The sequence below is a fragment of the Canis lupus genome, chromosome 14 (genome assembly GCF_048164855.1).
Source record: "Canis lupus baileyi chromosome 14, mCanLup2.hap1, whole genome shotgun sequence".
Lineage (NCBI taxonomy): Eukaryota > Metazoa > Chordata > Mammalia > Carnivora > Canidae > Canis > Canis lupus.
This window is the reverse complement of record NC_132851.1, coordinates 60,311,317-60,337,584: the sequence shown is the minus strand read 5'-3', so window position 1 is coordinate 60,337,584 and position 26,268 is coordinate 60,311,317. Positions and strand designations below refer to the sequence as shown.

The 26,268-nt window shown below is 32.9% G+C and overlaps 1 protein-coding gene across 1 annotated transcript in view; it reads left to right on the top strand.

The window, feature by feature from the left end:
- The window catches only part of UBA6 (ubiquitin like modifier activating enzyme 6), an 83,628-nt gene that overhangs the window by 45,357 nt on the left and 12,003 nt on the right, over positions 1-26,268 (top strand). The window contains exons 11-27 of the mRNA XM_072775225.1: positions 1,034-1,096; positions 1,886-1,962; positions 2,552-2,618; positions 8,714-8,857; positions 10,183-10,250; positions 11,534-11,612; positions 12,709-12,789; positions 15,070-15,147; positions 16,454-16,635; positions 17,903-18,008; positions 20,204-20,293; positions 20,418-20,498; positions 21,689-21,817; positions 23,230-23,281; positions 23,369-23,432; positions 24,622-24,691; positions 25,734-25,805. Coding sequence (XP_072631326.1) covers positions 1,034-1,096; positions 1,886-1,962; positions 2,552-2,618; positions 8,714-8,857; positions 10,183-10,250; positions 11,534-11,612; positions 12,709-12,789; positions 15,070-15,147; positions 16,454-16,635; positions 17,903-18,008; positions 20,204-20,293; positions 20,418-20,498; positions 21,689-21,817; positions 23,230-23,281; positions 23,369-23,432; positions 24,622-24,691; positions 25,734-25,805 — 1,503 coding nt within the window. The remainder of the gene's footprint in view (positions 1-1,033; positions 1,097-1,885; positions 1,963-2,551; positions 2,619-8,713; positions 8,858-10,182; positions 10,251-11,533; positions 11,613-12,708; positions 12,790-15,069; positions 15,148-16,453; positions 16,636-17,902; positions 18,009-20,203; positions 20,294-20,417; positions 20,499-21,688; positions 21,818-23,229; positions 23,282-23,368; positions 23,433-24,621; positions 24,692-25,733; positions 25,806-26,268) is intronic.

The window sequence follows — 26,268 nt, the reverse complement described above, 5'->3', positions numbered from 1 at the left end:
TCTAGAAAGTGTATATATGTTGGAAATGTAAAATAAGTTCTATAAACTGGCATTGAAAGGAAAATGTAATTATCTAAATAAAAAGAATATAGTAGCTACTCTGTACCGAGAAACTAAGGAGTCTCTTGCCAATTAAATACATAGGCTACTTCTCAGTATAAGCTGTCTAGTACAGCTCTTATCGTTTTTTTTGCGAGTTCTCCAGGTTTAAATTGATTGCCTTTTCTTTTCCAGAATAATTATTAACCGTAGTCCTCTACAGGGCTTTGTCTAAGCCAAAGTTAGAACAAAACAACAGATTAAAACAGTTCATCAAATCTGCTCCTACATTATTTCTTCTTGCCCCAGTTTTAATTTTGCTTCAGGTTTATGCCCCAAGTAAATTTCAGATTAGGTGGGTGTTGTGGGGGAATGGTTGGTTTGCTGGCTGGGTTTTTTGGCCTTTGTGTGTTCTTTGCTCCACACAGAAAATTTCAGTTGACTATTCAGGTCTTGTCAGGCATAACACATCTTGATAATTTGATAGCAGAACAATATGATAGCTTTTTGATTAAAACAGATTTTGCCTCATATATAGGTGTTTTCTCCAATTCTTCCTAAATATACTATGTGCAGCAGGTTGTCTAACTGCATTTAACATTTTTTTTTAAGATTTTATTTTATTTATTCATGACACATAGAGAGAGAGAGAAAAAAAGAGAGACAGAGACACAGGCAGAGGGAGAAGCAGTCTCCATGCAGGGAGCTTGACGTGGGACTCGATCCTGGGACTCCAGGATCAGGCCCTGGGCTGAAGGCAGCGATGAACTGCTGGGCCATCAGGGCTGCCCACAATTAACATTTAAACAATGAAGCATAGCAATTGAGACAAGGGGTGATGGGCAATGGTAGCTCTTTCACATTTCAGTTAAACCATATTAGCCCTACCATAAATAGTTCAGACTTTTGGGAGAGATGCACTGCTTTAGTGCTCTGTTTATTTTGTTAGTAATCACTCACTTGCTCTGAAGTAATAGTTTATGTTTCTATTAAGGAACCATTGGAGACGCAGATAAAACATCCAAAGTGCCTTATTGCGGATTTTAGCAAACCTGAGGTAAATAAACTCTTTGTAGGTTTGAGAGGCAGCAGAGTGGGGGTTGGGAATTGGTAAGAGACATTGTAAAGTTAAAAGTAGGGAAACCATGTACATAACTTTTCTGTCAGGTTTTTTATAGTAAAGGTTGTATTCACATATCTAGAGTTGACTCCCAACTATTAAAAACAGGAATTTGTATCAAGGAAAATTTTTTTAAATAATAGCAAAATGTTTTACTTTTATAATGATATGTTAGCTTTATTATTTAAAAAAATGATTTCAATAATTTATGCAAAGTGATCTTATTAAAGATATTCTGAACCATGTAGAGTTTTATGATACATGTTTCTTCCTAAAAACCTTGGAAACCTTTATTCTATTCTTTTAAATCCCTGGATATAATTTTGTAGCAGTGAATATATGTATGATAAGAATTATATTAACAGTTTCTAAATTTGTAGGTGTTGATCAGGAAAAAGGATTAGGCAATATTGATCTTGTATAAATGTTTTTTGTTGGTGGTGTTTAGTTGATATTACTCTGACTTTCATATGGATAATGTACTAAAAACTGGATATACCACTTGGGGTTGACATGTGGATCTGTTGCTTAAATATAGCTTCATGGCCTTGAAGTCAAGTTCTTTAACCTCTCTCTAAGCTTCAACTTCCTCATCTGTTAAATAGAGAAAATAATAGTATTAATTAATTTATTGTAAGAGTTAAATAACATTTAGTGTTAGCACATTGCCTGTCTGGCACATATTATATTCTCAATAACTTGACCAAATTTTAATGTTCTAAATAGGCATCTTTACAGATTCACACAGCAATGCTTGCCTTGGACCAGTTTCAGGAGAACTATAATCGCAAGCCAAATATTGGGTAATATTTTTTGAAATGACTTTTTCCTTATTATAAAAGCAATATTTTGGAAATGATAGCTTAAAAATTTAACAAGCAACTAAAGCCCTATCTTATAGCCGCAACATTATAAGAGACACTAAACTGTATAAACATTATTATGAGCTCTGGTCTTTTTTCTGGTGGGAATAGAAAGATCAATTTATAAAAATGGAATTATGCTGAATAAGAATTTTCCCATTTTGAAGTCTTCTGAAGCTACAACTTTTTAAAATAAAAAAATCTGAGAATTATTGAATTATGAGTCCACTATGTATTTTCTACTTTCTAGTCTATCAAATCAGAAGTATTGTTACAAAAATATTTTGCCTTGTCTATTTAAAACTAAATCCTATTTATATACTACCTATCCTTAGGTAAACATGATTGTTAATTAATGTATTTATGAATTAGTTACCTTCAAGCCAGGGAAGCAACTTCATGCTAACTGGCTGGCAAAATTCCACTTTATTTTATCCTTACATATTTCTTAAATTTTAGTTTTGAATATGACTTACTATTTATAGCACTTGAGAAAATTGAAATTGTGGTACTTTATTTTGAATCCTAGTTGCCAAGAAGATTCAGAAGAGCTCTTGAAACTAGCAACATCTATAAGTGAAACCTTGGAAGAGAAGGTGAATATTCAAAGTTATAGCCATCAAAAAAGGTGTAACATATAAACATTCTATATATTAATATATTCTTTTAATATATTCTATATTATATTAATATTCTCTTATCCCAGTTTTGCTGCTTATTGACTCTGTGATAGTAGGCAAATTACTTGAATTTGTTCTGCTTTAGTTTATAGAAGAGTATATGGCATATATTAATTACTATTTGTTGCTGCTGCTACTGTATTTTAAGAAGCATTAATATTAATATTATCTTCTGATTTACTTTGTTAACCCACAGAAACTCACTATATAAAGTTGTAGGTGTTCCTATAAATCTTTTATCCACTATATATTGATATCTCTTAGTCTCATCTTGCATATTATGTTTGGACATTTCACCTAGAAAATTGTTTTTTCATCTTATGATGCCAATGCCTGCTGGCCATTAGTTTCATTTTAGCAGATAACAAAGTAGAAGTATTTGTGCAATTAGTTGAAAATTTTTTGTTATTATACTATAAAAATGAGGAAATGAAAAGTATTAACATTAGTGGTTAAGTATACTATCTCATATTTTATGTGATTAAACAAGGAAATAATGTATTGGAAACAGTGAGTCATTAACCACAAGTTAAAGACCTTTTATGCATATTTAGTGGTTACAGAGAAGTGTGAAAAGCTAGAAATAGATTGATGAAGTAAGTGATTAAAAGGAAGGATAGGATTAAGGATTCATCGGGTTTATTGAAATAAAACTTAAAATTACACCCTTTTTAGATACAGAATTAAACAAAATTGTGTATGAGATTTAACTCTACACAGTTAAGTCAAAGTGTACAGTCATGTATCCACCGCTACCATCAAGATATAAAACATTTTTGTAATGCCAAAAAATTCCCTCGTACCTCTTTATGATCACCTCCCTCTCCCCCAATGCCAAACCATCCATCCAGTATAGTTTGGCCTTTTCCTTAGAATGTCATGTAAATCATGCACTATGTAGCCTTTGAGTCTGGAGTCTTTTCCTAAATGTAATGATTTGAGTTTCATCCATGTTGTTGCATTCTCATTCCTATTTATTGTCGAGTAGTATTCCATTGTATAGATGTACCACAATTTGTTTTCCCCTGTAGCAGGGGACATTTGGTGGACATTTGGGTTTCTAATATGAACAATTATGAATAAAACTCCTACAAACATCCATACAGATTTTGATATGGACATATGTTTTCATTTCTCTTGGGTAAAACACCTAGTAGTGTATTACAGAGTTAAATGATAGATGTATGTTTAATTTTATAAGAAACTGCCAAATTGTTTTGCAGAATAGCTGTAGCATTTCCACCAGAAGTGTATGAGAGTTTGAATTGCTCTGTATTCTCTCCATAATGGTATATATTATCTGTTTGTTTGATTTTAGCCATTTTAAAGTGTGTGTGTTAGTATCTTCTTTTGGCTTTAATTTACATTTCATTGATGATTATGAATTTGGTATCTTTTCATGTGCTTATTGTCACTACTATGTCTTCTTTGATAAACTGTCCTTTCAAATCTTTGTCTACTTTTTTTTTTTTTAAGATTTTATTTATTTATTCATGAGAGACACAGAGAGAGAGAGAGAGAGAGAGAGGCAGAGACACAGGCAGAGGGAGAAGCAGGCTCCATGCAGGGAGCCCAACATGGGACTCGATCCCACGTCTCCAGGATCAGGCCCTGGGCCGAAGGCAGGTGCTAAACCGCCGAGCCACCCAGGCTGCCCTGTCTACTTTTTAATTAAATAGGTTGAGTAAGAGAGTTCTTTTTATATCCTAGTTATCAATCCTGTATGGGATACATGTTTTACACATATTCTCTTCCAGTCTTTGGGTTGTCTTTTCATTTTATTATAGTGTATTTTTTTTTTTAAAGATTTTATTTATTCATGAGAGACAGAGAGAGAGAAAGAGAGAGAGGGAGAGACACAGGCAGAGGGAGAAGCAGGCTCCATGCAGGGAGCCCAATGCAGAACTCGATCGCGGGATTCCAAGATCATGCACTGCGCCAAAGGCAGGCACTAAACCACTGAGCCACCCAGGGATCCCACAGTGTATTTTTAAAGAGATGATTTTAATTTTGATAAACTTCAAACTATAAATTTTTGTTTGTGGTTTGTACCTTTTTTTAATCTAAGATCACAGCTTTTGTCCTTTTGTCCTCAAGAATTTTTATAGTTTTGTGAATTCATTTTTGCATACCATACAAACTATAGGTCAAGTATACGTAACCATAACTTACATTTTGAATTAATTCGGTATAGTTTTGTACTTCTGGAAGTTTATTTTTTTTATACTTTACTAGGCATAGATTAAGATTAATTTTTTTGTATATAAATATCCAACAATTTGGGCAGCCCCGGTGGCGCAGCGGTTTAGCGCCGCCTGCAGCCCGGGGTGTGATCCTGGAGACCCAGGATCGAGTCCCGTGTCGGGCTCCCTGCATGGTGCCTGCTTCTCCCTCTGCCTGTGTCTCTGCCTCTCAGTCTCTCTCTCTCTCTCTGAATAAATAAATTAAAAATCTTTTAAAAAATAAAATAAATAAATAAGTAAATAAATATCCAACAATTTTAGCCCATTTGTTGAAAAGATAATTATTTCCTTATTCAATATTCTGGGTATTCTTTGTCAATAATTTATTGAACACATATGCATAGGGCTACTTCTGAACTCAGTGTTATCTTTCATTTCCTTTTGCTGGTACCATCCTATCTTGATTACTACAATTCATTGCTAAGTCTTGAAATCAATTTTGGTCTCTAGTATATTTCTTTTTTTTTTTTTTAAGATTTTATTTATTTATTAGAGAGCAAGAGAGAACAAGCAGGGGAAGGGGCAGAGGGAGAAGGAGAAGCAGGCTCTCCACTGAGCAGGGAGCCTACTTGGAGCTCAGTCCCAGGACTCAGGGATCATGACCTGAGCTGAAGGCAGATGTATAACCAGCTGAGCCACCAAGGTGCCCCTCTAGTATATTTCTTAGGAAAAGCTCAGAATTTCCTTTTTTTTTTTTTTCTCTCCGAGTTCTTACCTATTTTAAATATTTTGGGTAGCCTCCATACTTGAAAGACAACTTGGCTAAATATAAAAGTCTAAGCCCTTCCAAGATCTATAAAGAATTTATTAAACTCAACACCAAAGAAACAAATAATCCAATCATGAAATGGGCAAAAGACATGAACAGAAATCTCACAGAGGAAGACATAGACATGTCCAACACGCACATGAGAAAATGCTCTGCATCACTTGCCATCAGGGAAATACAAATCAAAACCACAATGAGATACCACCTCACACCAGTGAGAATGGGGAACATTAACAAGGCAGGAAACCACAAATGTTGGAGAGGATGTGGAGAAAGGGGAACCCTCTTACACTGTTGGAGGGAATGTGAACTGGTGTAGCCACTCTGGAAAACTGTGTGGAGGTTCCTCAAACAGTTAAAAATAGACCTGCCCTACGACCCAGCAATTGGACTGCTGGGGATTTACCCCAAAGATGCAGATGCAATGAAACGCCGGGACACCTGCACCCCGTTGTTTATAGCAGCAATGTCCACAATAGCCAAACTGTGGAAGGAGCGTCGGTGTCCATCGAAAGATGAATGGATAAAGAAGCTGTGGTCTATGTATACAATGGAATATTACTCAGCCATTAGAAACGACAAATACTCACCATTTGCTTCAATGTGGATGGAACTGGAGGGTATTATGCTGAGTGAAGTAAGTCAGTCGGAGAAGGACAAACATTATATGTTCTCATTCATTTGGGGAATATAAATAATAGTGAAAGGGAATATAAGGGAAGGGAGAAGAAATGGGTAGGAAATATCAGAAAGGGAGACAGAATATAAAGACTCCAAACTCTGGGAAACAAACTAGGGGTGGTGGAAGGGGGGAGGAGGGTGGGGGTGGGTAGAATGGGTGACGGGCACTGAGGGGGGCACTTGACGGGATGAGCACTGCGTGTTATTCTGTATGTTGGCAAATCGACCACCAATAAAAAATAAATTTATTATTTAAAAAAAATTGGAAATACAAAAAACGTTTTTATTCTAATTTTGTTTCCTTCTTATATTAGTTTGATATATAAATTGGTTTTTCTGCGTATTTTTGGTGCAGGGTAAGGGTTTTAGATACTTATTCAGATTGCTACTTCTAAAAATCCCTATTCTCTTAAGATACTGGAAAGGGGTTTCTTTAATGGTTGGGTTTTTGGGGTTTTCCCATTCTTTAATGGATGGGGTTTTGTTTTTGTTTTTGGTGAATAGGTATTAGTGTCTTGTGAATCTGATTTCTGTCAAATCCTTAACTTCCTCTCTTACTTATCTTAACCTTCTATGTCAAAGGATATCTCCCTCTTTTTATTTACATCATTCTCTCCCAGATAAGTTCTTTCACCATAGTCAGTGCTGAGATCTGCTAGATTTCATAAGTGTTCAGTATTTTTTGCACTTTGTGTAGGGCCTTCTGTTTTCTCAGAATGATTTGTCACTGTTAAAACTTTCATTCTCTTTTCTGTGGTTACGCATTTCCTGCTCTCTGTGCAGCCTTGCAACAGTATGACATCCAGAAGTAGTTTTGTTGGAGTTTGGTACTTTTCTATTTATAGGTAATTTGAAGTTCATAATATTCTGTTTCTTAGTAATAATGAAACCCTGCCACCAGTTTGTTTCTCTTCTTGTGAATACATATCTGTTTTTAGAGATTGTGTGGGGAAATTCAGATTTAGGCTGTTGTCATTATTCTAAGGCAACCAAATATTTCCCCGAATTTGGTTTTTTGTTTGTTAATTAAAAAATAATAGAATCTTGGGAGATAGTGTAACCTAATGATAAGTTAAACTTTTTGAGTTCAGATTCTATTCTATTAGCTATAAAATCTTAATTAAATTTCTTTTTCAAAGTTTTAGTTTTCCAATTTGTATGATAAAAATTATATTTCCTAGGACTGTTTTGCAAATTACATGTGAATTTAATATACAAGTCCCAGTAGGTGCTCAAATTACCTGCTTCTATTCACATTCTCATCACTGTTTTTAATATTATCACTACCACCAGTATCTCTGCATTGACAAATGGCACCGCTTAAATGAAAACATAATCTAATTTGAGTTTAGTGCTAAATAGTTGAAAAATAATGAAATCTAGAACACCGAAATAGAGTGGGTGGAATAGTAAGTAGATACTAACTTCTTTTTGTATCACAGATATCGTTGAGAATGTAATAAAAGCCCTTCCTTTTCCTCCTAAATGCAAAAGTGTTATTTTACATACAATTTCAAATCCATTGAGTCCTATTTGAATCTTAAGGTTAAGATTAAGGTTACTAATGTTGAAAGAATAGAAAGAGAAGCCAGAGCTCATGAAGAGATCTTCCTCACAAAGAAAAAATTATACCAATAGTTCCAGAATCCAATTCTCCAGTATTTCCTTAAAAATACTAATAAATAAATCTTATTTCAAGAAACATCGTGTCAGTTTTTAAGTATGATAATGAGAACTTCATAATGATTGGGTCTTAAATGAGTATGCAAAATAACCATTCTCAATTTTTTTTTCCTAACAAAGTATTGCCTCATTATTTTTGACCCTTTTACTTTTTATTTACCACTTCAAGCACAGACTGATAGCTCCTTATCATTTTTTATAGATTATTTTATCTTTATTTTCATTTATTTAGGATTAAGGGTTTCCCATAGTTTTCATTAAAACAATTTTTTAAAATTCTGGTTTTTTATAGATGTTGATTGACATCACAGAACTGGTCTTTAACAAAAATTGTAAATGCTAGATACTCCCATTAATCTTAAATCTTGCCCTAGTATAACATAGAGATTCAGAAAGCAAACATATGTGCAGTTACTGGTAAAGAGAAATACTTAGGGTAACTAACATACAGTAAGATTGTAAGATTTACTGTAAGATTGGAACTTTCTTTAGCATTTAAAATCTGTTTAGCAGGGAAATTGAGTAACTTTTTTAGAAGTTATAGTAATTTAGTAATTCTCATACTAAACCGTTGAAATTATGAGTGTCTGTGTAAAAATTGTTAAGATTATTGCCTTTCATGACTTGTGTTTCAGCCAGAAGTAAATGCTGACATTGTGCATTGGCTCTCTTGGACTGCTCAAGGTTTTTTACCTCCACTTGCTGCAGCAGTAGGAGGTGTTGCCAGCCAAGAAGTATTGAAAGCCATAACAGGAAAGTTTTCTCCATTGTGCCAATGGGTTAGTTTTGTATTTTAATATTTTTTATACTTATGATTAAATTTTCCAACCATACAGTGAATATCTTATGAATTATTTTTTATTTTTTTATTTTTTGTTATGAATTATTAATATAAAAGCAATCTTAAATATTTTTTGATGCGTGAGTTAGATGTGATATGCTGCCAAAATTTAATTCTCTAATCAAAATTGACAAGATCATTGGTTGAGGCTATGGACTATAACCCAAAGTTGCATTCTAGGATATATTTCCCTGATTTGTTAGAGTGAAGGAATGAATTTTCTACTATTATACTTAGTTTCTAGTACTATTAGCTTAGCATTCATGGGATAACAGTTCCATGGAATCTTTGGGCATCAGGAATCTTCAGAATCCCTTCTTAGGTTTAAACTTCTAAAGGTAAAAGCATGGAAGTAGTGTAAGTTTGAGAACTCTACGGGGTAAAAACATCTCAAGAAGGAATAAAAAGGAATCCTTTCTATTACTGAAAAGAATAATTGGCAGAGGGTATCAAAGGATACTCTTCAGGCCTTTTCTTTTTTGAATCCCCACATTTTGTATATAATATTTATCTATTTTATGTTTTAAAAAAGTATCTACATAATGCTATTTTGCTCCTGAATCACTTGATTTAAGAGTACAAGTTAAGTTGTAGATGTCTGATTTAGATATAGCTGTCAACAATATGAGGAAGTATGTTATTAACAATTAGATTCTATATTATTGTAGTTAAATACACAACCATTTAGTTATGTTCAAATTTAGCCACATAGTTACTAAATGAAAATGAGAGTGAATTCTTTTTTTAATTAATTTTAATTTCTTTGGTATTTTTTTTAATGCTATAATTGTGGCTTCCTCAATCATTTTTTTTAATGCTAGAATTGTGGCTTCCTCGATCATTTCCTCTATGGTATATGTAATAAATGACATAATATACCCAAGATGGAAAATAAAAGTTGGTACTTTCTTATCTAAAAGTAATCAGATTACTTATTCAAATGTAACTGAAATTGAATGAGGCTTCCAGAGTTTTTATGGAATTATAAATAGATTTGGAGGTGAAATTTCCTTATGTGTGCTAAAATTGAAAAATGGGTGACATGAATCAAATTAGACCTTTTAACAGTTCCTTCAGGTTTTAATAAAGTAATATAGGAATGTATATTGTATAAAAAACAATATTTTTAATGTATTGTTTTACTCAAGATTGGCATTTTTATCATTTTTTTCTTAATGATTTTTAAATACAGAAGAGAAAAATGTTTTTTAGCAATTTAATGTTTATACATAGTAAATTGTGTTTTTATCTTCTACTTTAAAGTTATACATTGAAGCAGGAGATATTGTCAAATCCCTAGACAAAATTGAACGTGAAGAATTTCTCCCACGGTAATTCTGAAATTTTTCTTTTTCTCTTAGTTGAATGTTTGCAAGAGACAGCTACATTAGAAGAATTTTTACCCGAATATCCATTTGTTTCAGATGTCTTTTCTCGTAATTTTTTTCTCTACTTAGAGGTTAATGTAAAATTAATGTAATAACTTTTTACCTTTTTATAAATAATGAATATGAAGTTTTAAATTGTATGCCATGAGAATAGTTAGCATTCCAAATACTATTCTGAATTGAGATGAAAACAATTGCTATCTGCAACTTTTATTTATATCAGTCATTCTTCATCTTTTTGAGTCACAAATCTCTGAGAATCTGATAAAAGCTTATAGAATCACTCTTCCCAAAGTTTTGCCTCCAATTTAAATGTATTAGCAACTCCAAAGCCCTGCCATAAACTTCTCTAGGAAGCTTTATTAAAAATCCCTACCTGGGGGCAACCCCCAGTGGCCCAGCAGTTTAGCACCACCTTCGACCCAGGGCGTGATCCTGGAGACCCGGGATTGAGTCCCATGTCGGGCTCCCTGCATGGAGTCTGCTTCTCCCTCTGCCTGTGTCTCTGCCTCTCTCTTTCTCTGTATCTCTCATGAATAAATAAATAAAATTGTTTAAAAAAAAAACCTACCTGGGATGCCTGGGTAATGCAATTGGTGAAGTGTTAAGTGTCCAACTCTTGGTTTCAGCTCAGGTCATGCATGATCTTAGGGTTGTGAGATCAAGCCCTCCATCAGGTCCACATTCAGTGTGGAGTCTGCTTGACATTCTCTCCCTCTCCTGCTTCTACTCTCCCCCCCACCTCTGTCTCTCTCCCTCCCTCAAATAAATAAATCTTAAAAAAAAAAAAATTACTCCCTTACTTGATCTCAGGATCATGAGATCTAGCCTGGCCTCAGGCTCTGTATAGGGTATGGAGCCTGCTTTAGATTCTCTCTCTCCTTTTCCCCCTCCGTTCATGTGTGCACACACTTGCTCTCTCTTTAAAAAACAAAACAAAACAAAAAACAAACAAAACCCTACTTTAGGAAATTGTCTTTTCTAGATAAACTAAAGTCACCTTTACTTAAGTCATTTGGATAAAGGATGTTAAATGGAAAAAGAAAAAAACTGAGTTCTTAATGGAGTTTTTGTCTTTCAAATAAGATAATTTTCTTTTAGATTGGAGGAAACTCAGAGTATTCTATTTAAAGTTCAACATTAAATTGATATTAACAATAGTAAAACTAATCCTAATAATGTTTTTTTATGCTTTTCTGGTTTTTGGTATATTTTACTTTCCTCAGAGGAGATAGATATGATGCCTTACGAGCTTGCATTGGAGACACGTTGTGTCAGAAGCTACAAAAGTTGAATATCTTTTTAGTAAGTATAAATAATGATGAGAATAAGTAGTACAGTCTAACTGCTATTGTCTATCATCAGATTCATTTATTAAAGCAAATTTGAGTCTAAGTATAATTCCTGACAGAGTAGACATTTCAGTAAAAGCGTAAGACAGGCCAAATCCATTCTGCTTGCCTATATTTGTAAATAAAATTTCATTGAACACAGTCAAACCCATTCATTTATGTATTGTCTGTGACTTCTTTCATGCTATAATAGCAGAGGTGAGTAGTTGTAACAGACACCATATGTCCTACAAAACAAAATATTTACTCTTTGACCCTTTACAAAAAATGTTTGCTAACCTCTAGTATAATGAATACATTCAAAATTAAAATGTATGATAGTTTTGAAAATTAAATTATTTTCTAGAAATACATTCAAAATTAGATTTGGGATGGGATTTTTTTTTTCATTGTTTAAATTTTTTTCCTAGCAAATAAAATAAGATATAGATTTAATCTGTCTTTTTAAATGTCTTAATTCATACATTGGCAGGATCTCTCTCCCCAGTACCATAAAACTCCCTTTTCCTGCCACTTATGGTTTTTTTATTATTATTATTCAGTCATGAAAATACTGCTGATTTTATAGTAATAGTTTTTTAAATAATGTTTTGAATATCAACAGCTGTTGCTGAGCTTTTACATGCACATAGAAAGTCTTAGAATAGATAGCTTCATCATATGAATTTTGAAAATTATAAACAAGAAATCTTTTCCATCAAAATATGGTACTGGTGTTTTGTGGCATTTGTTTCTGTCTCATATAAATAATTAGCTCAATTGTTGGCTTTTGTTGGAATATTAAAATGTCTTCTGTTTAAAGGAATGGTAAATATTACTTTCCTAACTTGATTTATATCTTTTTTTTCTTTAACTGAAACAGTTGTAATAGCATACACAATAAACTAGCTAGGTATTTTAAAGTAAAATGAATCACAAATGTTCAACTTATTTTAAAAAGTATATATATTACAAATTGGTATTTGAAGAAAATTAAGATGACATTTCCCTTTAGTAAGTAGTCTTAATTGTATTTAATCTGATACATTTTATTTTTCTCCTCTGTATAGGTAGGATGTGGAGCCATAGGCTGTGAAATGTTAAAAAATTTTGCTTTACTTGGTGTTGGTACAGGCAAAGAAAAAGGAATGGTAAGATACAAATCCTTGAGAGTTAAAATTTTTTTGTTGCTACTCATTTTTGTACTGTATTTGCATAGATCTGAAATAAGTAATTTTTGAGGAGACAGAATTACAGTAGAAATCGGAAGATTCTGATTCTGCTCTGACCACTTTTCAAAATTATGTGACCTTGTGGCCAATTACTTTTAATTCTCTCTTCTCCGTTTCTTTCTAATACTATGAAACTGGTATCTCTGCTTCCTACCTCACAATATAATTATGAAGATCAAATGTGAAAGAGCGAGGCACCTGGGTAGCTCATTCTGTTGAGCATCTGCCATCTACAAACGTTGTGATCCCAGGGTCCTGAGATCAAGCCCTCATTGAACACCCTGACCCTGCTCCCAGCTTCGCCCTCTCCCTCTGCCTGCTGCACCCCCTGCTTGTGCTCTCTCTCTCTTTCCTGTCAAATAAATAAAATCTTTAAAAAAAAAATGTGAAAGTGCTTTGCAAACTATTTAAAGCACATTAGAATTGTTATTTCTATTAATATTCCTTATTATTAAGTAAATCTTTAAGATGGAAGCTAACATTAGTGGCAGAGTTCTCAGATACAGTTTCAATTAGTGATTATCAAAAGAAAAGGGAATAATGTAAATATTGGTGTACAATTTAATTTCTTAAGATGATAAATGAGTTAATTGGGAAGCCATGTCATATTTAAATAAAAATATATTTCACTAATTTGTTTTGCCTTTAATATATAAACTAGCTTCCCAGAGTAGTGATTTCATAGATTCATCATGGTAACTAACAGTAAGTAATGAAATGCCTAAATTTATGCCCCAGTTCACATAGTTTAGTAACCTTGGCTTAATATTCCACTTAAAAAAGGTATTCATTGCTATCACTGTTATAGACAGATATTCATATGCACATATTTCTCCTGCTTAGCATTTCTGAAATTGTGTTTCACAAACTACTATTAGTTCTAGGGGTTTTAAAACCATACCTTTTAAAGGTATTACTTTAAAAAACTCTTGGTTACCTAAGTTTGAGAATCACTTGAGTATCTTAACTCCTTGGAAATTCATAATGCATACAAGCATATAAAGGTATATAGTAAACAATCCTGCTTTCAGGTGACAAAAACACAGTAAGTTAATGTGCACTGATCTCTGTCCTGCAAATACATAGACTTGCTATTTAAATTATTCTTTTTTATAGTGTTTACAAATGTAGCCAGCTAACTGGAAAGAAGGAAAGAGAAATCCCCAGGTTCAAGAATCAAGAGAGAAGTTTATTCCTGAGCTAAAAGCTGCAGTTACTCACAAGTGTTTCTATATTGAGTGTATGTCCAAAATATTAAATAGAAAAGGAAATGGGACACCTGGGTGGCTCTGCAGTTGAGCATCTGCCTTTGGCTCAGGGTATGATCCTGGAGTCCTGGGATTGAGTCCTGCATCAGGCTCCCCAGTGGGACCCTGCTTCTCCCTCCACCTATGTCTGCCTCTCTGTGTCTCTCATGAATAGATAAATAAAATCTTTTAAAAAAAAATAAGAAAAATAAATTTCAAATAATCAAGATCTAGTCAGATCTTGTAAAAATACTAACATAAGTGAGAAATGCATTATGAATACTTTTCAGATTATCTTGGGTCTGTTTATTTTGATCTTGCATCCCTTAGAATATCTGCAAACTTTTTCTTAAACAGATTCCAACTATTTTAGGCTTGTGAACCAAGGATCTCTGTCCCAAGTCAGCTCTGCCATTACGACATGAAAACAGCCATAGACAGTACTTAAAACAAATGGCATGACAGTGTTCCAACAAAATTTATTTACAAAAACAGGCAGGCTGCCTGCACTGTAGTTTGTAGACCTCTGCTTTAGCAAGATTTCCTTTCAAATTGAAATATGCAGATATTCTTTCCATTGATTGTTGCAATTGAAAATAAATGTTTAGAAAGAAGAGCTAACTTCTCTATAGTTAATCCATCACATGTTTCTAAAATGTGGTGTTTAGTCTCTTATTTTTCTTATGAATAATTAGAAAAAAGTTTCAAACAGGAACTGTCATCAGTTTCAGCTGTTTTGTTTGACATGTTCCTAGGCTAAACATTAATTGTAGTTAAACATAATATAAAAATAATAATATTGGTAACCATTGGGATGTTTGTATTCTAATTACTTGTACAGCTAAGATAATTCAGAATAACTGGAATTGTTTTAGTCTTTCTGAGCAAAGCAAAATAGATTTAATTTTTTTTTTCTTACACAATTTCAGCTTTTTTCTTTTCTTCACATTAGGTTACAGTTACAGATCCCGACTTGATAGAAAAATCCAACTTGAATAGACAGTTCCTATTCCGTCCTCACCACATACAGGTTTGTTGCTACTCTGTTTCAAATTTAAGTCATCTGTTGTGCTACACCAAAAAGAAGAGAGTTTCCTTTTTATAAATATGGTACTTGAACAAGTATAATGTGTTTTTATTTTATTAGAATCTCTTATCAAACATGGGGAATGACATTTGGGACAAATATAAAATTATTTTCTGATGTAAAAACTTTTTTTGCATTGATTTTGGATTTAAAATCTAAGTTGTGAATCATGGGCAGTATTTTTTTCCATTTTATAATGAAGGTGTGTCTGCATATTTAATCTTAGAAACCAAGGATGTAAGCAAAAAAAAAAGAAACTAAGGATGCAGAGACTTTAAAACTTTAATGGATCCCACATTTGACACATTTTGGAAGGGAGTCTATTACATAATAAGTGAAGTTTGGCACTTAGAATTTTTTGCTCTTTGATCTTGCTTGACCATTAAACATCCTCTTTATTGTAAAATCATGCTGGGTTTCAGTCTTTTCTAGAGATCAAAATATTTAAGAAAAGGATTTTAGTCAAACATACTTGCTTTTACTTTAGAAATGTTTTTGCACTTTATTGCTCAACAGTGCATCAATAATCTTGGTAAACTAAGGAATGTCATTAACAGAAAAGTAACTACTAAAGTAGGTGGCATAATTGCCTCACCAATCCAAACACACAAAAGAATTAACAGCGTCTGTCAGGAACCAAAATATATGTCACACAATTCATTCACTCTGCATTTTACTTACAGAAAAACTTTTAAAGCCTGTTTTTTGCTTGTTTGTTTTAATTTTACTTTGATCCAACAGAGTTTACAGTTTGTGTACTTAACAGCATTAAGAGGTAAAAACATGTCAGGAGAACTCATAAAACAAACATATTATAATTTTTTAAATATTTCCATCTAGAAATACTAATATTTTTGTAAGATTTCAGTACCAAAGTGTTAACTTCCCATACCTCTTCTGCAGTTATGATTTCTAATATTGTACTGAACATGTTCTTATTTTTTCCTAGGCACTTACCAAGTTCAGACCGTAATACTAGGAAAAACACTATTAATAATTGATATTTTAAGAACTCTAAAGCACATAGTAGTTAAGATAGAGGCTGTTTAGATTTCCATTAAAAATGTATTAATTATTCAGACTAATCTGGATTATTAAATGTAATATGACTACAATGAATGTAATTTCCACAAATGAAAATGAAAGCTGGCCTCATTACTCTCATATAAAAAAATGTGGTAAGTTCACTCACGGCCTACTTTTTCTGTTTAACACTTATTTCTTCTGTTTTTATTTGTTATTTGTTTAGAAACCTAAAAGCTATACTGCTGCGGATGCAACCCTGAAAATAAATCCTCAATTAAAGATAGATGCACACTTGAACAAAGTATGTCCAGCCACTGAGGCTATTTACAGTGACGAGTTCTATACTAAACAAGATATCATTATTACAGCATTAGATAATGTGGAAGCCAGGAGATATGTAGACAGGTATGTTCTTGAAATGCAGGCTCATAAAATTTTTTTCTTTTGTTTTCACTTTTTTCCACACCTATTTATTAAAAAGTTACCCAATTTTCTGATCATTCTTTGTATTTCTGTCAAATCCTTTTTATGATTTTCCATTATACCTAAGATAAAATTCAAAATCTTTACATGGCCTAAATGTTTTTCATGGAGTGTCTGCCATCTGCTACCACTTTAGCTTAAAATTTACCTATCTTTGCTGGCTCCGTCATTCCGGCCACACATTGCTTCTTTCAGTTTTTTATAAGGCATCCAACACTTTTACACCTCAAAGACTTGTACATACTCTCCTTCAGATTAGGAAATTGTTTATCTTGTTTTAACAATCTTGATTCCAAATCTACCTACTTTAGTTTTTGTTTTTGTTTTTGTTTTTTCTCAGTCTTTCAGTTGCATCCCGAATGTCTTTATTTAAACAGACTTTATTCAACCACTAAGTTCTGTAGATTCTCCTATGGTAATCTTTCACAGCACTCTGTTTTTTCTGTCATAGTGCTTATTTTTATTGATACACTAATTGGTATTTGTTTCTTCACTAAATCACTTATTCAGGGACCATTTATTTTCCAATCACTGTATCCTCAGTGCCCAACATATGTCATTCAGGAAATATTGTTAAATAAGTAGATGAATGAGTGACTATAATGTGTACACCTTACATAATTTTCCTTACTTCTTTATATGACTCTCTAATGTTACGGTTAGAGAACAGATTTATTAACAGAAGAAAATTTACCAGTGGAGAGTGTAGTGGAAAGTTGGTAATCTTGGGCAGAGGAAGAATAAAAACTTTAAGAAATTAACATGTGTAGAATATAGGTATTGAACGTATTAAGGAAGAAGATTAATGTTTGGGAGAAAAATAACATTGAGAAGATACAGTAGAACAGAATTTGTAGTCAGGAAATAACCAAAGAAGAAATAGGAAGCAAGAGAAGAAGGGACGCAGTACATCAAGAATTAACCTAGAGTAAAAGAAAGTTGAAGCCCAAAATTTAGTAGTAGTCAAAGAAGAAACAGACAAAAATTACTGGGTTGGGCAACAAAATTTGTGGGAGGAGCGGGACAGAAATGATAAATGCATTATTTGGTGGTAATGTATCTGTTTCCTGAGATACTACATCCAGAAGTTATCAGTGTGTGAAATGATTAACAGAAGGTGGTGAGATGTCCTCTGCTTACATTGTTATTGCTCACTTAAATGTTTGTTACCTGTTATCTTTTCAAATAGCCGTTGCTTAGCAAATCTACGACCCCTCTTAGATTCTGGAACAATGGGCACTAAGGGACACACTGAAGTTATTGTTCCTCATTTAACTGAATCCTATAATAGTCATGTAAGTGAACTGAGTTTTTGAAGTAAATGTTTATCTTCTTTATATCATAATTTTTATATCTCATTTTTTTCTCTTCATTAGTCAGCAGATTTGATTTAGCTTTCCTAATCTGTCTGTTAATCTGTCAGTAATTTCCATGCATATATGCATATGCATTTTTTTAAAGAGAACTGAACTTAATTTTTAAATCATCAAAATTTTGTTTCTGGTGTTTTGCAATCTCATTCTTGTCTTTACTGTTTATTTCTCAGAGGTGCTTGATTGGTTTTCTAACAACCTTTGAACTGGTGACCCATCCAAAATTTTATTGAAGACTCAGTTGTTCCATGGGAGGAAACCAAGCCATCTATATATGTAAAGCATATAGATGTCACTTTTTTTTAACCTCTGCAAGTGATTTTGATATACTGCCAAAGTTGAAAAATACTGGCCTGGGAAACATTTGTAGGCTTTATGATTTTAAAAAAGATAAACCCAAGTTGTAAAATGGAAAGAATTTTCTTTACAAGTGTAAATATCACTTTATTTCATAGTTAATGTTTGCTTTAGTAAAATTGTTAAATATTTATAAAATGTTTTCCCATTCTCATGAAATCCAAAGTTTATATAGTAAGAACATTATAGTAGACAAAATTCTAAGTTTAATTTGAAGGAAATTAGAGAAAATCATGATATGCTGAAGTCATATTGGAAGATTTTCAAAATAGAGAATGCTGTTAAAATTCTAAAAGTTCCTTGTTTGTGTTATTCTACCACAATTTTCCCAAGCCTCTTACTATATTCTCTGACTTTATATTTAGAAAAAATAGAATTCTCTTCTGGCTTCCCTCTTTGGTTTATAAAATATTTTATGGTATTTCACATAAACAAACTGAAATATAAATCTCTAAGTAAGAAGAGATAAAGTGAGTCATTTTAGATTGATTAAACCAATAAACCTGGGGCACCTTGGTGGCTTAGTGGTTGAGCATCTGCCTTCAGCTCAGGACGTGATCCTGGGGTCCTAGGATCAAGACCCACTTCGGGCTCCCTGGGAGCCCACTTCTCCCTCTGCCTATATCTCTGCCTCTCTGTGTCTCTCATGAATAAACAAATAAAATCTTAAAAAAAATAATACACCTAAGCCAAATGTAATAGAAAAAGGGTCTTTTTAATGGTATTTTTTTACATGAGACAGTATAGACATTTACCATTTCTTTTTTCTTTCTTTTTTGAAAGTTATTTTTAATGGTTTAAATTTTTTTAATTTAATTTTTTATTTTTTTATTTTATTTTATTTTATTAGTTTTTATTAAATTCCAGTTAGCTAACATACAGTGTAATATTAGTTTCAGGTGTACAATATAGTGATTCAGCACTTCCATACACCACCCTGTTGTTCATCACAAGTGCACTGCTTGATCCCCATCACCTATCTAACCTATCCCCACATCTGCCTCCGCCTGGTAACCATCAGTTTGTTCTCTGTAATTAAGAGTCTGTTTCGTGCTTTGCCTCTCTCTTTTCTCCTTTCCCTATTGTTTTGTTTCTTAACTTCCACATAAAAGTGGAATCACATGGTATATATCTTTCTCTGCCTGATCTATTTCTCTTAGCATAATGCTCTCCAGCTCCATCCATGTCATTGCAATGTCAAGATTTCATTCTTTTTGATATGTTGTTTATTTAAAACACACTTCTTTAAGAAACTGTATGAAGCATCAAGGACATATGATCCCTGCTCCTAAATTTTTTTCTCCTTGGGGAAAGAAACTCGTGGTATGCTGAGCACCATTTTGGAGAATTCTTGAATTACTTTTCAAAGTAGGGAATGTTGTAGTTTTCAATGTCACCTTGACTCTTGTAGAAAAAATTAATTATATGTGAGAACCTGCCATAAGTACCATATGGTACCAAATAAGTGCACAGGTAATAAGTTGTAATAAAATTCATGTTTTTTTGTGACATTGCTATTAATAAATGAGTGTCAAAAAAATCCATTTTTCCCTCTTACTTGCCTAAGAGAAAGAGGATTTAAAAATATTGGATTCATTTATTATTTCATTTTTTTAAATGGTCATAAAACACTCAAAACCATTTTTTAATGGTCTTAAAACATTCAAGTAAATTCAATCAATGAAAAATTGCCATTGATTTTCTTTTTTTTCTTTTTTTTTAATTTTCTTAACTATCTATTGTCATGTTTTATAAATCAGCGGGATCCCCCAGAAGAGGAAATACCATTTTGTACTCTAAAATCCTTTCCAGCTGCTATTGAACATACTATACAGTGGGCAAGAGATAAGGTAATAAAGATCTTTATTTTAAGAAATTTTTATTTGAAGTAGAAAAGATGTTTCCAATTTGAAGTAGAAAAGATGTTTCCAATTTTAAAACAGACTTCTATTTGTAACTTTTTTTCCTTTATAGTTTGAAAGTTCTTTTTCCCACAAGCCTGCATTGTTTAACAAATTTTGGCAAACCTATCCATCTGCAGAAGAGGTGCTACAGGTAAAAATCAATACATTTTAATATAATCTCAACACTGTCTCAGTGTAATCTTATTTGCAAATTGCCTATAGTTTATTTCACCTCTTTAAAGAAAGATTATAGCATCATTATTATACATAGTAAGTACATGAGGAATCTTGAAATCAGCAAGTCACAAATAACCCCGTTTTTTAAGTTTGTATGAACAGGAGTTCATATGACTCAACCTAAGAAAGATGTAATAATATTGACAGCTACAAATAATAAAATAACTTGTTAAACTCTTTGGAAAAAAACTGAGGTGAGTTCTAATGAAAATTTCATGAGTGGACAGTAATCTCTCAGACTAAATAGTCTTCATGATGCGGGCAACTTTAAAGATATGTTCTTACTTTTCCTTATTCCTATATTAAACAGGCCAATTTTTTAGTATAAATAAAATGTTATTTATAAGCACTTATTATATTAAGTACATATGTAATACCAACAACTTAGCAGCTAGCTAGACATGAGGATAACTTGTCAGATAAGAAATTACAGTTGAGGGACGCCTGGGTGGCTCAGTGGTTGAGCGTCTGCCTTTAGCTTAGGATGTGATCTTGCAGTCCCCGGATCAAGTCCCACATCGGGCTTCTTGCATGGAGCCTCCTTTCCCTCTGCCTGTGTCTCTGCCTCTCTCTCTGTGTCTCTCATGAATAAATAAATAAAATCTTTGAAAAAAAAAAAAAAAGAAATTACAGCTGAAATTTCATGTGCTGTCCTTTTCCATTCTCCCTCCAAAAAGAAATAGGAAGAAGAAAAAGGCAGGGACATGGAAGGGAGCTCATGGTAAAAATACTAAAATTATAGGGCACGTGAGCTGGCACTTCAAACTTTGGCTAATACTTCCCAGGAATAGGAGCGCCTGGGTGGTTCAGTTGGTTACATGTCGGCCTTTGGCCAAGATCATGATCTTGGGGTCCTGGGATCAACCCCCACATCAGGCTGCCTGCTCACTGGGGAGTCTGCTTCTCCCTCTCCCTCTGCTTCTCCCCCTAGCTTGTGCCCTCTCTCTGTCTCTGGTGTTCTCTTGCTCTCTTTCCTCAAGATAATTAAATGCAAAATCTTTAAAAAAAAAAAAATACTTCCCAGTAATGATATGAGTGAGTGATGGGTATTGTGTGTTTAATTGCAAATGTATTTATTTTGTTTTTTTTTTTCCTTCATTCTAGAAGATACAAACTGGACACAGTTTAGAAGGCTGTTTTCAAGTTATTAAGTTACTTAGCAGAAGACCTAGAAATTGGTCCCAGTGTGTAGAGTTAGCAAGGTTAAAGTTTGAAAAATATTTTAACCATAAGGTAAGTATGCATTATAATATATTAATTGCTCATTTAATTGCTACCAAATTAATTTCCCTGGACCAAACATCTCTTTCATTCGAGAATCTTTTCAGAAATAAGTAATAAATTAAGTGAAAACAAGTGCAGGGCACATAGCTAGTTTCTCTTTGAATGTTAAAAGAATACACTTATATTCCATCCATTAGTTTGTTAGAAATACATTTACTTGATCCTTATCTTTTCTGTGTGCAAATTGGGTTTCAGGTAGAGGTTCCCTTTAGAAAATAAGGAATACATTTCACTAGTAGTCTAAAAGTTTATTATTCAGAATAAAGCAAGAAACTGAGAAAATAGAGATACTGTCAGAAATTTTGTTGAATTTTGCCTTGCCCACCGATACCCAAAATCGTATTTTATGTCTGTTTTGGTCTGTTTCCTCGTTTGTAAAATGAGGATAATAAATTGGCATGTAATTCATAGGCTAGTGTGAGCATCAAATGAGTGAATTACATGTAAAGCACTTTGAGCAGAACCTAGCCTGTAAGTGCTCATTAAATATTAGCTGTTATTCTCCCATTACTTAAAATTGCTAGAATGTGTCCTGCACTCTCTTGAGTCTCTCCCTCTCTTTAGGCTGTTACCTATCAGAATATAAGTAAGTTTTTCTTTTTTAAAAAGTCTTTTGGTTTCACTTATCCTTGCTTTTCATTTCCTTCTGGTCTCTTTTGCTTAGAAGAGTGATCTTATACTTGCTATTGCTACTTCCTCATCCAATAGATATGTCTTCTTTCTCCACTGCTGTTCAAATTATTTTTACCATAATTATCAATGACTCCTTGTTTCAAAATCCAAAGTACTCTCTTTAGTCCTCTTACCTTTTATACCTTTTTTTAAAAGCTTTTTTATTATGGAAAAAATTAACCATAGAAAGTGGAAAAAATAGCATAATGAACCCCCATGTAATTTTCACAAATCTGTCACCCAGGTTGAACATTTACCAACTTGTAGATAATCTTGTTTTATCCATATACCTCCCAACATACTCTCCCCAGATGGTTTTGAAGCAAATCTCAACCATCATTTATCATTTCAAAATACAAAATACTGTATATTTTTACTGGCTTCATTTTTGTTTTAAGGATTAGCTCTTTGAAAGGAGCAGAATGTTATGTAAAATAAGTCACCATTTGTATAAAAAGTGATTAAGTAATGTATATTTATGTTTGCTGTAGATGCAAAAAAAGAACTATATGTTGATAGAAAATAACAATAGAGGTTATTACAGGTATGGGGGGCAGTGACAAGGAAAATGGAGATAAGGAATAGAAGGGTAGCTGGAGGCTTCAGTGTATATCTTCTTGTGCATTTTTTTTTTTTTTTTTTACCTCGGATAATATTGAATTGTGATTTTTTTAAATATTCTTCTTTAGGCTCTTCAGCTTCTTCACTGTTTTCCCCTAGACACAAGATTAAAAGATGGCAGTAAGTGTGACCAAGTCTTGTGAAGAACATTTAATATAATTTATTTCTAAGTGTCTATAATGAAACTAATATCGTATATTCTGTTAGGTTTGTTTTGGCAGTCACCAAAGAGGCCCCCCTCTCCAATAAAATTTGATTTAAATGAACCTTTGTAAGTATTTGTATCTAGTTTTTTATGCATCCTTTATTGTAAATTTCTTAACTATGTATTTGTTTATAGGGTAAAAACCTCAGGCTCTGTAAATGTTAAATTATTGCATCCCTCTTCATCTAAGAGTTATTTAGCATATTAGTCTGTCCAGCAAAGCCAGCCACAGTCCTTCACATATATGTGAATCTGTTTATTTAGATAGTAAAATAACTTCATTATTTTTATCTTAAGTGAAAGCAAAGTATTACCTCTTTGACATTATCCATAAGAAATAAACATAAAATAACAACAAATGTTTTCCTGTTAAGTAGAGCCAGTATTTAAGGACCTTTAGTAATACAGAGGGAAAAATGATTACTACTGTCTCCCTAAATTATCTCAAATTAATTTTCAAAATAGTTGAGTTTGAATGAATACCTGTATACCGTATCTATATTAGATAGACATTTATACACACATGCACAAACACCCATATTTATGTATTTCAATTAAACAATTTGTTAACCTTCCTTTCAACAAATAATTCTAATTTAGTTTTCTCATCTGATGCTTATGTTAGGCTTCCAGTCCCCTTATCCTGACTACTTCTCCTTTAAAACTTCCCTTGTGTTTTTAAACAAACTCATTTGCTTAATTTGAACCTAATATATGTTCTTTTAAACCAAATTTCTAATTTTTTATGAGTTAAAATGAATTTTCTTTCACTAGTCTAATTTTTCTACTTTTTGCCACTCCTCTCCCCAAAGTAATCATGATCATCTTCTGAATATTACTACTTAGAAGGATGAACATTTTTTTTTATGGTCTTCTTTTTATTATTATTATTTATTTATGATAGTCACAGAGAGAAAGAGAGGCAGAGACATAGGCAGAGGGAGAAGCAGGCTCCATGCACCGGGAGCCCGATGTGGGATTCGATCCCGGGTCTCCAGGATCGCGCCCTGGGCCAAAGGCAGACGCCAAACCACTGTGCCACCCAGGGATCCCTAGAAGGATGAACATTTAATGTTTCTTAAAGCTTCTGTAATTCTTTCATCTGGACCAGAAGTTCATTGCCTAACTTTTAAATATTCCTGTAACGAAAATTCTGTGATTATTTTTCTTCAGCATTTCAAAAGCTATAGTTTTGGTGAATTAAGCATCTTTGAAACTGTGCATTCACACTTTGCCATATTTTTAATTTCAAAAGGCACTTCAGTTTTCTTCTGAATGCTGCAAAACTGTATGCTGCAGTCTATTGCATTCCATTTACAGAAGAGGTAAGGTAACCTTCAGGCTCTAGGAACTGATACAAAACCAGGTAAAAACTTGATGACATGCCAGCTAATTGCATCATCAAAATATGTTTTTATGTTACAAGAATCATTCTTTAACGTAAACTTTTTGTTTTGCTGTACTATCACATGTTGAGATTTCTTAACCTTTATCCTACCTATTTCTTTAGACATCTTTATTGACTATTATCTAAAGCATCTAATATAGTTTTAATTGAAAGGCAGATCTGCATTAGTGCTTTTTTTCTTCACAGATGCAAAATAGAACCAAATAAATCGCTATACTTTTAGGTAGGCTAAATGGGCAAATACGAACTAGAGCCATAATTAACACTGGCTATTTTGGATCCAGATAAAAATGCCTAGTGTAAACTAATCCTTTTTGGAGTTAATGGTGAAATATACCATAAATGTCTGGTTAAAATAGTGTCATTCAGTCTGGTATTCTTTTTCTAAAAAAAGAGTGGCAATTCTGTGTTAAGAATGTAGGTGACCTCAAAAGCAGTATGTCTCAGTTTTTCCTAAGCAGCTTCTTAAAAATGGATATAGATCTGATAGCCTTAATAAATTCATCTTAGTTCATCTTGAACCATTTAAATATTTTTCTACTTCCAAAGGTATGAATTCCATTTACTTACATATTTCATTTATTGAGTCCATATTTATCAAGTATAACTTTGTGTGGGGAACTTTGTAAAACAATGACGAGATAGTCCCTGATCGCGGAGCACTCAGTCTGATACAACCAGTCCTAAAACTATCTTTTTAAAAATTTATGGAAAGAACTAAGATTTCAAGTTCATTGAGTAATAAGGAATTTTTTTGCACACACCACCCCTGCCTCCCAGCCTTTATATGAATGGTATTTCTATAGAATAAAGGTAAATGTCACAAATGGATATGGTCTAAATAGTCAGATGATAAATTATTCAAATTTAGTATGATAAAGGATCTCTTTAGGATTTTTTAGCTTTAGAATTCAGAATTTAAAAAACAATGTTCACAAAATAACTCTTTAAAAAAACAGGACTTATCAGCAGATGCCCTCTTGAATATTCTTTCTGAAGTAAAGATTCAAGAATTCAAACCTTCTAACAAGGTATGTTTGGAAATTTATTCACTCAGCAAATAGTTACTGAACTTTTACTTGTATCAAGTCTCATTCTAAACCTGGAGAATCCCACAATGAACAAAACAAAATTCTTGCTCTTATGAAAGTATAGTCTGTTGGCGGACAGACTATACTTTCCGCTATACTACGGTCTGAGAGGCGGACTATTAAAAAAAAAATGCTATTATTATAATACTGCAATATGGGCATAGTGCTAAGAATTAAAAACAAGGAAAAGAAGTAAAGGGTGATGGAGCTGGTGTCATTTTTTGTGGGCTAAAGGGAAAGCCTCTGATATAGTACCATTTGGGCAGAAGCCTAAAGGAAGTGATAGAGTGAGCCATGCTATTATGTGGTGGAAGAATAATGCACACAAGCAAAACAAGTTCAGAGAAAAGCCCTGAAAGACTTTGAAGGAGGATTCTTCTGAAGGAGAGTATGTAAGAAGAGT